Source organism: Ambystoma mexicanum, chromosome 7p (genome assembly GCF_040938575.1).
Source record: "Ambystoma mexicanum isolate Mex_15411 chromosome 7p, UKY_AmexF1_1, whole genome shotgun sequence".
Classification (NCBI taxonomy): Eukaryota; Metazoa; Chordata; class Amphibia; order Caudata; family Ambystomatidae; genus Ambystoma; species Ambystoma mexicanum.
Window position 1 is genome coordinate 735,259,846 of NC_090939.1, and position 15,023 is coordinate 735,274,868.

Sequence of the window (15,023 nt, forward strand, 5' to 3'; positions counted from 1 at the left end):
GAGATGAATTGACTTCCCCTATCGGAGACTAAAACCGAGGGAAAACCGTGTAACCGAACAATGTTTTCTAAGAATTCCCGGGCCAATACTGAGGCTGAAGGTAGACCCTTCAGGGGAATGAAGTGAGCCATCTTGGAGAATAGATCCACGGCTACTAAAATGGTAGTATACCCCGAGCATGGAGGTAAGTCCGTGATGAAATCCATGGACAGGGTATGCCATGGACAGGGAGGGATGTCTAGTGGCTGTAATAGGCCGACTGGTTTCTCCTTCTGACTTTTATTCTGGGCACACACACCGCAGGAGATTACAAAGTCTCTAATATCCTTTTTCCATGATGGCCACCAGAAATGTCTTTTAATCTTTTCCATGGTTTTGGTAATGCCAGGGTGACCCTCCATTAGAGAGTCGTGATAACAGGAGATTACTTGTTTTTGTATTTTCTCACAGGGCAAGTGCAATCGTCCTCGGAAATATGGTAGGTCTTGATCCACTGAGAATTCTTTTCCCTTTCATTGCCAGTCCTGCAAATCGGCCGGAGTTAGGAGTGATTTAACCATGGTCTTGATGTCTTCAAAAGATTGAGTACTGACCAAACCCAAAATCCTTTGTTCTGGGATTATGGGTATTGGTTCTGGATTGGTCAAATGTTCATCTACTCCCATCCGGGAGAGGGCATCTGCTTTTCCGTTCTTACTGCCTGGTCGATGAGTAATTATAAAGTCAAATTCAGCAAGAAACAGAGCCCAGCGAAGCTGTCTGGAAGACTGAGCTTTGGCCGTCTTTAGATATTGTAAATTGCGGTGATCAGTCATTACGGTGACTGTGTGTCTGGCTCCTAAAAGATAATACCGCCATGCTTTAAAGGCCGGTTCTGATAGCTAAAAGTTCCTTGTCCGTAATTGAATAGTTGATCTCAGGAGCCGAAAACTTGCGGGACCAAAAGGCTACAGGGTGTAACTGGTGTGTGACCGGATCTCTTTGTGATAAAACTGCCCCCATAGCAAGACTAGAAGCATCCGTTTCCATGATGTAGGGGAGTTCTGGGCGAGGATGTTTTAGAACAGGTGCAGAAATGAATTTAGCTTTTAAGTCCTGAAAAGCTTGTTCTGCTTCAGAAGACCACTCAAAACGTTTGTTCTTTTTTAACAGAGCGGTGATGGGCTGGACTATCAGAGAAAATTCAGGAATGAATCTGCGGTAAAAGTTAGCGAAGCCTAACATGCTTTGAACTCCTTTTACAGAGGTTGGTGATGGCCACTTGATGATTGCATCAACTTTCTTTGAATCCATATGGACTCCGTTAGGTGACAATATGAATCCCAGGAACTCGACTTCAGTTACGTTGAAAACGCATTTTTCAAGCTTAGCAAAAAGATTATGTTGACGCAATCTCTCGAGAACCTTTTTAACGTGTCTCTGATGTTCCTCTTCAGATGATGAATAGACGAGGATGTCATCAATGTAGACAACAACACACACGTCTATGAGTTCTCTAAGGACATTGTTCATAAAATATTGGAAAGCGGCAGGAGCGTTACAAAGTCCAAAGGGCATCACTTGATATTCGAATAGCCCGTACTTGGTGCGGAAGGCTGTTTTCCATTCATCGCCCTCTTTTATCCGTACCAAGTGGTAGGCTCCTCTGAGATCCAACTTTGTATATATACATGCCTCTTTGACTTGGTCCAAGAGTTCAGGGATCAAAGGTAACGGGTATCTGTTTTTAACGGTGATTTGATGCAGGGTGCGGTAATCTATGCAAGTCCTAAGGTCTCCTTCCTTTTTCGGAACGAAGAACAAAGCCGATGAAGCTGGAGATTTTGAAGGACGGATAAATCTGTTAGCCAGGTATTGGTCCAGATATTGTCTGAGGTGAAGATTCTCTGGCTCGGTGAGGGCATAAATCCTGCTGCAAGGAGGAGTTGTTCCGGGTATCAAATCTATTTGACAGTCGTAAGACCTATGAGGAGGCAGGGTGTTAGCTTGATCCTTCCGGAAGACGTCTTGGAATTCCTGGTATTCGGGAGGTAATTAATTTGGGAACCTCCTCAGAAGAGATTTCCGCCAGTGAAACATCAGGCCGAGGATAACAAGTGGTAAAACATTCTGGAAACTGAACCGTCTTTGCTCGCCAATCGATCTGAGGATTGTGCTTCTCTAACCAAGGGATTCCCAGAATGATCTGGAACTGAGGAGCCTTGATCACATCGAACACGATTCTCTCCCGGTGTCCATCTTGACTCACTAGCGTCACTTCTTGGGTGGCATGCGTTACTGGTCCGGAGGCTATCTCCGTGCCATCCACAGTAGTAATGACGTCTTTTACTGCCTTAGGGACAAGGGGTAGATTCATCCTTGATACCATTTCACGGTCCACATAATTACTGATTGCTCCGCTGTCGATGTAAGCTTCAATTGCATGCAAACGATCCGGACATTCAGGACTAATGAGGACCATGGGTACCACGAAATGCGAGGTCACGGGACAGATCTTAACGCTCGGCAAGAGGACCTCTACTCTTGTCGGGCTAGGTCGTTTCCCTGCTCAGAATTTGTGGTACAGGTATCCGCGGCTCCTACAGCCTTCTTAGCTGGTTTCACTGGACAGTCCCGAAGAAAGTGTCCTGAGTTTCCGCAATAGAGGCATAATTGCAGCTGCCTTCTTCTTTCTCCCTCTTTCTGGGTGAAAGGTCCTTTCATGCCCCCTATTTGCATAGGTTCCACAGTGTCAGCTCCCCTAGTAGAGGTCTGTGGTTTAGAAAACACTCGGGTATCAAATTTGGAACGATCTGCCTTCCTGTTCTGTAGTCTGTTGTCCAATCGGACAACTAAGTCAATATAGTCTGAGCATTCTTGTGGAGGATTCATAACTTGAGCTAACACATCCTTGAGCTCTCCACGCAGGCCTCTGTAGAAAAGCGTTATTCTCTTATCCTCGGGCCATTGAGTTTCCACTATAAGTCTGTTGAATGAGGCTATATAAGTCAAGAGGTCTTGATTACCCTGTCGTAATGAAAGAAGTTCATTGTCCAAGGCCTGCCCTTGTGCATGTCTTGCGAACAGTTTCTCCATGCTGGACTGGAAGGCCTGGAAATCATGTAAAACCGGATCATCCTGGGTGACTAAAGGGATCGACCAATCTGCGGCGCTGCCACTGAGATAAGAAAGCACGAAAGCCACCTTGGTCTGGTCTGTTGGGAACGCAGCTGGTCGACATAAGAAGTGTAGGCGGCACTGGTTGATGAACACTGCGAATTTCTTTGGATCACCAGAAAAGCGTTCTGGCGGCGCCAAGGGCACATTACTGGGCAGATTGATTTACACTGGATTTAAAGATGATGCAGAAGGATAACTTCCTCCTGGAGCGGGCAAATGTGTCTGTCCTGCCTGCGTTTGTAGCAACTGCCTAGCGAGGTCCTCTGTTCGCTCCTTGGAAATTATCAGTTCTCTTCTTAAAGAGTTTGTTTCCTGACGAGCTACATGTACTTCTGCTCTTATTTCCCCGAGCAACTGGGCTAATTGATCAGTGTCTGAGGTTTCCATTGCGCCTGGGTAGGAGTTTTGTGGTGGTGGCTTCGCGTTCTGTAACGCTCACCTGATTCCCACGGAGGCGCGGGTCTTGGCAGGAAGGTGTCTGTGACTCAAAGTGATGTGCAGGACTCGATTGGCTTCTGGAGTCGAACCTCTTCGCACTGTGTGTCGAACTCGAAGAGTGAGGTTTCTGCAGGTGAAAAAATATGGGGGTTAATGGTCTGGATTGTTGAAGGTCCCTCTCTCTCTCTCTTCCTAGCTTCTCCGTAGAGCCCCCAGGTCAACGTGCTCACCTTAGATAGGTGAATGCTGGACTCTCCATCTGCGTCTGGTGCAGGGTGCCGTTGCCAGTTCCTTCACTGGGTGAAACGTAGGCCTCTTGACATCAGAGGATCGCTACCGTCGTTAACTGCACGAGCGGTGAGTTTCCGGACACCTTTTTAGTCCTTACAGTCTTTAGGTGCGTGGGCACGTTAATATAGTACTGGGCTCTGTATAATGCTTTTTTTCTATTTGTCTTGCAGGGCTCTTGAGATAGAAGATGGTGTGAGGAGAGCCGAAGTTGGAGCCAGAGCCTTGGAATGAAGCGCTTGCAAATGCGTAAGTAAATGCAAGCACTCTAACTGTCTCTTTTCCCTTGCAGCTGTGAGTTCGTGCTGAAGAGATGCTGGAAAACGCCAGAGTATTTTCAGGCGTCCTATTGTGGCGAGCGCGATGGGCGTAAGTAAATACCTGCCTAATGTCTCTTCTTTTGTCTTTCAGATGCAGGGTTGCAGCGTTGAAGAAATCCGGAATTCGCGGAGTGCCGGTAAGTAAACAATGCTTTTGTCTTTGCAGGCGGAGATGCAGCGTGAAGACATGGCCGCTGCCGATGGATCAGGTGAGTAAGCACTGCGTGTAAAGGTTGCCTTGCTAACCTGTTGTTTCTTGTCTTTGCAGGTGCTGATGTTGACTGGATACCGGAATGGTAAGTATAATTCTTGCAGGTTCAGGATAGAAAGAAGAAAGGCTGGAACAGACTTGGTGAGCGTTCTGCTGCAGATGCAGAATAACGCGAAGCACGCTTCATCTATTGGGTGTGGTTTAAATAGCCTTAGAGTGATGAGGCGTCTTCTTCCACGGCCCGCCTAGGTAAGAAAAGAGTTCCAGTTTCCAGAAGAGTTCCAGTGCTGTATCCAGGGAGTGGAGCTGCCCCACCCAGGTAAGAAAGTAGTTCCTGTTCAGAGAGGGCTTCTAAGTGGCTGGTAAGTAAGCAGCATGGTCTGCTGCAGGTAAGTCCACCCAAGCACCTTCACACCAATTATGAGCCCGGCGCTTCCAGTGCCGGGACCGATGGTTTTGATGAGCCTGGTGCCACCGGCGCCAGGACAAGGTCCAAAAGGTCCCAGTGGGGACCGGCTGGTGCCTAGGATTAGGGTTAGGGGCCTGCTTCCAAGGACGTTGGGCTGGTCCTGGCTCCTTGGAAGCAGTGATCATGACAAGAATAGATATGTTCTGGACCTGCTCACAACAATGGAAGGCGGAGTTTTACGCAGAAATTGTCAGTTCCTGTTGCACGTTCGTACCTGCTAATGATGGCGAGAATAGCATTCGGACAGAAGCAGTGACCCAACTGTCAAAGATACATGCCGAAAGAGAGGAAGATGCCAAAGGAACTGGAAAAGATCAAAGTTGGCTAGCATACCTCTGGTCATGGATGCCTTCATGGCTGGCAGATGGACTGAAAGTGATACTAGGGGCACTAATATTGGCACTAGTGACACTATGCGTGATAAAGATCTGTATCGACCAGCGTCAAAAGACAGCAGAGAAAACCATAGGAATGAAGGTGATGATGGATTTTGTCATAAGAGGAGCAAAGGACAAAATAGCGGACGAAAGAGATAAGCTGAGAAAGAGAATAGCAGAATGTACACTATTCCCAAGAATGCCCCTCCTCACCCCCAGATTCATGACAAGGCGAAGAGCCAGAAACGCTTGCAGTCACCCATCTTATTTTGGACGAATCCCGAGTGCAGCAATGATTGACAAATACACAGAAAGGTACCCTCTCAGCCAGCCATACAGACCGAATCCAGTATATGTCTTCACCGGTATAGGGGAAGAAAAGGAGATCGTGGACGGAAACACCTTGATGGACAGTCTCGATTAAACACCAAGAATCTACGATGTGGACGTCAATAGTGACACCACGACATGGCAGCATTAGTCATGAAGCACACTTACAGTCCTGCATCGCATTACACTGACACACACTCGCATACAGGACGAACATGCTCACACAGTTCTATAGCTAGGGGACATATACATACTGTCCATGCATTTATTCTTTTTTCATTAGCCAAATGCAGTAATGTAGAAACGTAAGGCAAACAAGTTCCTGAGCAAGCTTGCAGATGCTTATGAGCAATAATCCTATGGAACTACAGGAGTATATATGGAGCCTGATAGGACTATGTGTGACTAACCTATAGGTTACCTAGTATAACAAGAGCATGTAGAAATCATATTATGAAACTTAAGGAAAATTACAGAAGGCCTCAGAGCCACAGAGCTTGAGACGAAGAGATGATTCAAGCTGTACAGAGCACGAAGCAGGCTCACAGCCATTGTCAGAGATACACGGACGCATTCCAATCTTCAGACAACAAGGGGACCAGCTGCAGAGAAATGGGATTAATCCTCATAAATGCAAGCTCAAGAGCTCGATTTTGTGGTCCCTAAGCATGTGATGCAGCCGAATGCAACAATGGGCATTTACCCATGGTGGGAAAGCAGAGCCGGGCCCAGCAAATCCAGACGAAAGAAGCAACAAGTGTTGCAACGTTAAAGCGCATTTTCATAGGCAAAGGTGGGACACTGACAGTTACAATACAGACACATAATCTTTCACATCACCTTGAAGAGGTGCACGGCGAGCGGAGAACTCAATAGAGTCCCTGGCCTCGGGCGATCAGCTCTAGCCAATCACTGGATAAAAACTCAGGGGTGGATGGGAAGGGGAAAGAGCCAATAGTGAGCCTGTTACTATGCAACAATGTAATAGTTTCTTGGGGACGTGAGAGGCCAACCACCTGACATGCAAGGACCAGTAGAATTACCTCTATTGGGTACCTCCACAGGTAATAGTACTCTTGATACCCAATCCTCTGTGATAGGTTTTTCGGGCAAGTGCCCAGGTGATGACGCAATACTTGTACAAAAATGGAGCACACGCCATGGAGAGCTGAGATGTACTGGAGAATCTTCATTGTCTTGATCCCTGTTGGTTTTTGCAATAAACCGCAGTTCTAACTTGCCGTTGGCGGAGTCCCACTTTTATTCTGTGGAAAGGAGTTGGTCCCTTGAGAGTCAGGCGGACCCCCAGCCATCCTCTAGTTTCCCTGGCAGAACTTCCCCCAACAGACCAATCCGGGAATTTAAGGCAAACAAACTAGCATTTTAGCCCATTGTGGGTGATTGGAAACTGAAAGGCGGGGCTGGAAAAACCAGGGTCCAACTCCAAAGCTTTCTTAATCAGTTCGGATTGCAAGGTGGCCCTCTCCACAGACAACTTGAGAGGCACTGGATGCATTTTTCAGCATAGTGTTTAAAAACAACTCTGCTTTCTGTGGGATTTCCAATTCCTTAAACCTTGCAGTTTGTTCAAGACTTTTTTAACTGCCATTGCCCTTGTCACGGGAGCTTGGGATAAGATAGTGAGGGATTGGTGGAAAAACTTTTGCAGAGTTTTTCTCTGTGACATCAAGTCGCCACAGCAGTCCCATCTGGGGCATGCCCTTGGTCTTTAGAGCTCTTCAGGTTCCTCAATTGAAGCCAGATGATTCTAAAGTTTTTTTCTAGTCGCCTTTAACATGCAAGTTGGGTGAAACGGTTCTCTACTGTGCAAGGCCCCTTTTTTCAGGTCTTTTCAGATTCCCCATTCTTAGATGTGATCCTCAGTTTATCCCTAAAGTTTCTTTCAAAATTCCATCGATCTCAGGAAGTTGCGCTTTCAGATTTCTTCCAGAACTTTTCATCCGAAGAAGAAGAGAAAAAGCATATGTTGGATGTGAAGTCACTCTGACATATCTGGACAGAACTGCACCAATCAGGCGGACAGAAAGCCTCTACATTACCTATAGTGGATCATAGCCTGCAAAAGTGTTTATGCCCTCAATAAGCAGATGGATTAGATGGGAAATTGCCATAGAACATCCCCTTTCTTATTTAATCGGGAGTGTCTGCATTCTGGGCATAGAACCAAGGAGTTCCAATTCAAGACATAGGCTGACCCGAATACCTTAATCCAACACGTAGTCTGCATTCTGGGCATAGAACCAAGGAGTTCCAATTCAAGACATAGGCTGACCCAAATACCTTAATCCAACACGTATGACTGAATTTACAAGAACACAATGTAATGTCTGTTGCAACTGGTTTGTTGAGTAGGACGACAAAGAGTAAGCATACGAGTAATGAGGATTACTGCTAAATAATACCAACATGAGTTAGTCAACACTCCACCTGTCTTGCTGCAATTTGCAGCGTCTTTTCTATGAATAGCTAGTAATTCACTTTAACTAATTTAATGTTGCAGCGACCACAAATGTATCTATTTTCATGAACATGACTGCACGTTTTAGCACCTTTTACATTGAGCTTGTGTAGCTAAGCATAATTTTGGATTTTTGGATTACATAACAGATCATAGTTGTCCCAGTCATGCAGTCACAGTGTAGTCCCTTAGTTGTCACCATTCTGGTTATCTGGGAGTAATGTAGCATTACCTTTTTTTTTCTTTTTTACACATGCATGAGATACAAAGGGATATCGTAGCAGAAAAATAAACCACCAAAAACAAGCCGGTTTTGTGTAAAAACATCAGTTACAACTGCATTATCCCAACAAAGATTTATCCAGTATATTTCCATGCCGTAAGAACGTGACTTAAACAAATTTCATGAATGACGAAAGGATTTTTCCTCAAACTAAAATACAGTTTTACATTCAAATAATATGTAACTTTTTATGGCAGAAATAATTATCCAATAAGATTAAACATGTGTAACACCTGTTTATAACTCAAGTGCGATGTACATTATCTCCTCCAACACGCTTCTTCAGGTGCACCACTGCCGTCTCCGGACTCGCACACGTTTCTGCCAAATCCTGCCTCTTTTATTGCCCCTCCCTCTGAGACCTCTCCTCTTCATTCTCTATCAGGTGTGTTGGTTAGTAGTTTGTCACATGATGTCAGTGGATTTGAACTTGCAGGTGGCACTCTGCCCATGCTGTGTGCTCCGCCCGCTCCTTATGTGGCTCTGTGAAGCAAACCAATACATGGGGCTTGCTCCATCTTGATTTTGTGAGTTGCGACTGTGTGGTCCGCTCTGTGGAGCGCAGCGGTGTTCTTTGTAAAGTTTCTAGGTTTGTGAGTCCTGGAGCTCACAAACTGTTTTATCTGCATGCAGGCAGAGATGGACTGGGACCAAAAGCGGCCTTGGAAATCCTTTTCAAAGTGGCCCCACATTCAACAAGCTCAACCATTTTCCTATGAGAAAATATGGAAATAAAATAAGTTACCACACAAAAGAGGCCCACAGTGAAGGGTCCTACTGGGAAATCTTCAGAGTTCCCTATATGCCAGACCACCCCTGCCTGCAGGGCACGCAAACTTCAACCGGGTAATTGTGTCTTCTCATATTTTTTTTTAACCGGAGTCTATACTGCAATAGTAGATCTACAGTGTGTTGCACAACTGTTTGTTTACCTCTTTGGGTTTGTTAAATACGCAGTGCTAGTTGGTGTAATGTGACAAGCACCTGCAATGCTCTTGAAATAGGGTATGGACCTGGAGCTTCTCTCCCACAAACACCCCTCCCCTGCTTCCCATAGAGGGTGAAGTTGCTAGCTCCTATGGTCACCCCATGCCTAACCCCCCAGAGCCATTACACAAGGCACAAGGGTCCCCGTATGGTGCATATGTAACTGTTGTTCACATTGTATCTGTTTCTCATAATCAAATAGCTGGGGTGTACTTTTTGAATCAACACACTAGTCGTGTGAATTGCCTTAGAGGATGATTCCCATATTTTGTTTGCAGAATTTCTTGCTGCTGCTTTTCCCAACTACGAGCTCAGTGAATATGGAAGAGACTGGAAAACCTGCATCACGAATGTCAATGCTATGATTCGCGGCATACGCTGTGAGACCAAACGGGACTTGGTAAGTTGTGTAAGGGTGCAAGAGATTTTCTTTGTTTCGAGGCTGCCTTTCAGTTTTCATTTTAGCATTTAATTTTCAGTATGTTTCTTCTTGAATCAGGAGATTATTGATTGCATACACGATTGGCCAATAAAAGTTCCCCTTGTGTATGTGTTGTTCTTTTTAGCTTATTGGGCCCATGCAGTAAGAGTGGACGTAATCTCTTTCTTCATCAAGACATTGTTTAGGAAACCATCAAATTGGTCATCCAGGATGGAAGATGGCATCTATTTAGGATGAGAACCAAAAAAGTAATGGGTGGAAGGTTTTGAATGACTCTGAACCACTGGCATTGCTCTGGGCAACCTTCCACACCACCGTATTTTAGCTGTCTGCACCACTGCAAAAAGGGCCCCGGCTGAAACATGTTTGGGGTTGCTTGTGTTTCCGTGCAGAGGGGACTTGGCCTAGCAGTTTGGGCTAGGCTGCTGCCATTGGTGGCAGTACCTGACTGATTTGCATATGGCTGGAAGGTTGCCCAGAGCATTGCCAGTGGTTCAGATTTATTCAAAACCTTCCACCCATCACTTTTTTGGTTGGAGACTAATTAGGATGCTCAGCTAAAAGATGCGGGTGTGGGGGACTGACCGACTGGTAGCAGTGTGAGTCTGTGCAAAGAGCCATAGCCTCTAGTCCCTTTGATGGCACTTTCTCTGTCAAACAGTTTTTTTCTTGCAAATCTAGCTAGGAGGATCCACCGATTTCATCATCAAAAATAAAACCCTATTTAGACCCTTTAGAATAACTACGGCTACCTTGTTGGACATCAAAGGGGAAATTCTTATGTCATTAGATAGTAATAATTCCCTTTTTGTTTTAGATTTGTCTACACCATAAGAAAATTCGGACAATGAGATACTGTTGCATCGCCTCATATACTATATGGATGTTCGGGTAATGGCTTTTGAATGGTTAGCCTCGTTCCTCCATGATTTCTGTGCCCATGAAAGAAATTTACAATTCACCTCTGACCCTCTGAGGCTATCATGTGAACTGTCAGGAGGTTCTGCCTGCTGCCTTGACTCTTCAACATCTACATAAGGCCTTTGGCTCAGACTATAAACAAAAGGGCAATTCCTTTTTAACTGTACTCCAGTTACTTTCAGTTAATGATCACTTTGGCTTAGGACTGATGAAACCTGGAAAACCTGACTGTGCCAGAGGAATGTCCAAGATTGGATGATAGTAACCCTTGCTTGAACAGTTTCTAAACTGAGATACTCCTGCTTCCTGTCTCCTTCCTCCATACTCATGAGATGTCTGCCCTATCAGGGACGGTATGTAGCATATTCTACCAGAAAAATATACATTTATATGGCAAATATGGGACATATCCCATTTGTTTCCCCCTTTGGGCATGAGCAACTCATTTAGTGCAGGACAAATCGACTAAAATGCATTAGAAATTGGCTTTTGTCTTGGGCTGTCAGTACAAGAGAAAATAATAAAATGGGGAGAAACACTCTGCTAACACCTACACAGCAGCAAGATCTGTGCCGTGACCACATCTTATACAGTGTCTGTATACTGAATGCATTACAACTGCCTTGCCTTGCATGGCTGGTTTGTCGCCCTAATACATCAGAAATGTCTCGGATTTACTGATGTAAATGTATGCACTATTACCTATATGTTCAGGGGGTGCAGAAAGAGTGCAACAAGACTTAAATGTAATGGGTAGATACTGAGCAAAGCTCCCCTGTGTGATCGGCATCAAGCAGTACATTTAAAATTGTGTGTGCTGTGATGGCCATAAGTAAGATTTACAGCAGATTTCATATTTATGATTTGAACTTCAATTCTCCTTAGTGGTAGAATGAGCGAGGATGTGAGCAGTACTGTTTTCATAGTCCTAGCTTTTACCTTCTTACTTATGTGATTCCAAATAAAAACACTCCTAGGCAGACAAACAATGGAAATACGTTTGCACCTTGTGCACCATAAGCATCAGTGGAACTACTTACAGAATCTGTTAATGTCTACAGTACATGTACAATTTGCACCATTGAACCAATGGTGGCACAGAAGCTCTCTGCGCTGTATTGCCTGGGTGTGTACCCTTGCACTGCCTCCTAAAATGATGGTGAGTTTGCAAAGTATTGAGCATGTACATATCACTGAACTCAATCTCTGCTATGCCTATTCGCTTGCAATTTCATGCTCTTACATATTGGGGAAATAGCTCAACAGCATGTACCCTAGCCCTAATAATGCCTGTGGCTGGAAATTTGTTTGTTTGTTAAATTACTTTTTTTAAATTTAAAAATGCGTATTATCTTGTTTCTCTATGTAGTGTGAAGAATATTGCAGATCCCTCAATGAAACCCTGCTTAAAGTCTCCTCCCAGGTGGCCAGGGGAAGGCAGACGCTTACTGATCCCAACACTCGGGGTGGTATACTGCGGGAGGATAACCTGGGAGGAGACAGGGCCCAGGGTTGTGAGGAGATTCCATTTGATAAGCCATAGTATTCTTCCTCTGGACGTAAGAATCTTCCCAAGGTACCTAAAGAGGTAATGGGCGATTGTCATTTTAATGTCCCTAACTCCCATGTTAGATCTAGAGTTATGGACGTTGATGTGGGGAAGGTTGAGCAAACTTTACCAGAAGAAAGATCCTTTTGGGTATCCCAAAATAAACACCTTCCTCAAACCCAAGGGTGCCATATACAGGAATATGGAAATATTGTCTTCAATACACTATATTCCTCTGTAAAGGCTAATTCTCATATCGCCTTTCATTATAACTTTAAGGGAATTAAATCTACCCTTAAAAGTAACTTAGATTTCACCTGTGTTTTCTGAGAAAGCCCTGTCCTCCCAAACTCTGAGGTGCAGAGGCTGCGCAGTGAAAGACGTGCAGGAGAAATGGACTTCACCATGTGAGTCTGATTGCCAAGTGGTTGGTGTGCCAGAAACTGTGGCCAGAAGCAGTTGTCAAGCCGACGGTTTCGGGAGCAGGGGAGACTCACAAAACATGTGGCCTGACCGGAGACAGAAGCGTGTGGGTTCCCAGTGAGCCAGAAGCAGCAGAAGTTGTAGCAGAAGTCGGTAAAGCAGTGCAACCCACCAAGCAAGTGTTTCAAAAGCCGGTGTGTGAAGCACAGCATTCTAAAATATTGTGCAAACTTTGCCGGTAACTGTAACCAGCTCCATCGCCACTCGCGTAAGACTTCTAAGCGAGTAGAAGTTGATTGTTGTATTAAAAGTTCTCTGAAGAAAATGGTGTACTCCGGAGACCCCCGGCCGGCCCATAGAGCCGAGGTTTGCTCCAAAAGTACTTTGACGAGATAGCTGCACCCTTGAGATGGATGGGGGTGCAGATTTATTACTCCAACACCAATCAATAAGGACCACTCAGTGGTTTGGCAAAGGGAGTCGTTTAATGACAAGTACAAAAAACGGGGAGCCGTGGAAATCAGCAGTGATGCAATCGTCCTTCTCGCTTGAACTCCAATGAGCTTCATAAAAGTCATAGCATTTATACTGAAAACTCGTCATAATTGACGTATATAACACTCAAAAGTTGATATGCAATATTATTGGTTAGGAAAAGGTAACTTCAATATAGGTACTATATCTGTATATGGTAACGGAGTGAGGAGATTGGGTAAACACTGTCAGGTGGGCATCTAAGCCCTTCCTTCAAAGAGCACTACTGTAGACATCACTAAAAGTACCATGTCCCATTGGTTCTACTAACTATAGGACCCTAGATTATTTGGTCCATTGTGATTGGGTTGGCACCAACCCCATGCATAAATGTCCACTTTGCTTAGCAGCACGCAGAATGGTCAGCCAGGTGCAGGGTGCCCTTCAATTACCCGGCCTTCCTCCAATTAAGGTTACAATTAATCATCACTTCAACAACTATGTGTCAATTATGTTACTGTGGTTGGCCTCGAAACTGCATCTTATGTCTGGGAAAGTTCCGATACCTCTTCCTGTGCGGATGCCAAGCGTAGGTGTGAACTCGTGCTTCTCCTTGCTCGGATGGTCACGTGCTTCCCACACTGTGAATTTGTCTAGTTTCCCTAAATTTGTGCATTTGATTCTTATTCGGCTTGCCACCTGCCTATGCCTCCTTATCATGACCTTTCAGAGACAGGATATTCTGTTCTTAAGTTTCAATTATATGTAGCTACTGTTTGTCCCTTATATTGGTATGACCTTGGTGCTCCTGGCACGAGTTGCAACTGTCAAGTTTTGATTCAGACGTCTCTTCTCGTTTTACTAGAATATGAATTTCTGCTCATTCGGCCTTTAGTAATCTGGGTTGATTCTGCTTTGTTTACAAAGTGGAGTTACACTTATAGTACTATTGTGCTTCGTTTTGAGGTAGATTATGTATAATGGCGCTTGCCGCACTATTCTCCTACTTAACATTGCAAGCTGCATTGTTTTCTTAGCTTTCTTGCGGCTCCAAGCTTATGTACAAGTGTTAGCTGGTTGAATATCTTCATCCTGTTTACAGCTTAAGCTTCTTTGTACTTCAACATCGTTCTCCCCTTTTAGGTTCACAACATCCTTATTCATGGCGTTTTGTCTCTGGGTGTCATTCTCGGGTTTTCATTTCTTCTACTTGTACGTCAGTCTGGGTCCTTGTGACGTCACCATTCATCTTCAATTAAGTCCTTTTTGGTTTCTTCCGGGTCTGTACTTAGGCAATCTTCATTTCGTCTCATTTGCTGGTAAGGTTTCCTTAATGGATACCTCGCTGTCCATGGTTTTCTTGGTATCTGTACTTAAATAGGTGTTTCTCTTCTGATAGGTCCTGGGCAGAGCCCTACTCTCTGCTGATTTATCTGCTCATCATACGTCACATATTTTGTTGTGAACGTTCCTGGTACTTCAAAATGGGCATCTGGAGTGCAGGTTTTATTTGGGACCTCCTCTACACCCCCCCCCCCCCTCTGGGAGATTCATCGACCACTTTCACCACCATCTTTGGATTCAACGTACTCGATACTTCTGTATTTATCTTCACTCCATCGTGGGTTAATTCCTTCTTCCTCTTCGGGGTCCATGCATGATGGTTTGAAGAAGTGTCTCTTTGGAGTCCATATTTTTATTACTCCTTTCAAGCTTCCTGCTGTTCTTACATGTTCATCTTTATTCCAAGTCATCAATTGACATTGTCCATTTGGGCTGCAATAAACCCATCTTCCAACATAATTTGTGTGCTTTCTGGGATAGAGAAACTTTGTTCCTTCTGATGCGTGAATGCTGGTCTTCACAAAGTCTC

The 15,023-nt window shown here is 44.8% G+C and overlaps 1 protein-coding gene across 10 annotated transcripts in view; it reads left to right on the plus strand.

The window, feature by feature from the left end:
* The window catches only part of BEND2 (BEN domain containing 2), a 1,020,032-nt gene that overhangs the window by 766,156 nt on the left and 238,853 nt on the right, over positions 1-15,023 (plus strand). For all 10 annotated transcript variants that reach the window (XM_069636821.1, XM_069636826.1, XM_069636822.1 and 7 more), the window contains one exon: positions 9,620-9,741. In XM_069636821.1, the coding sequence (XP_069492922.1) occupies positions 9,620-9,741 (122 nt within the window). The remainder of the gene's footprint in view (positions 1-9,619; positions 9,742-15,023) is intronic.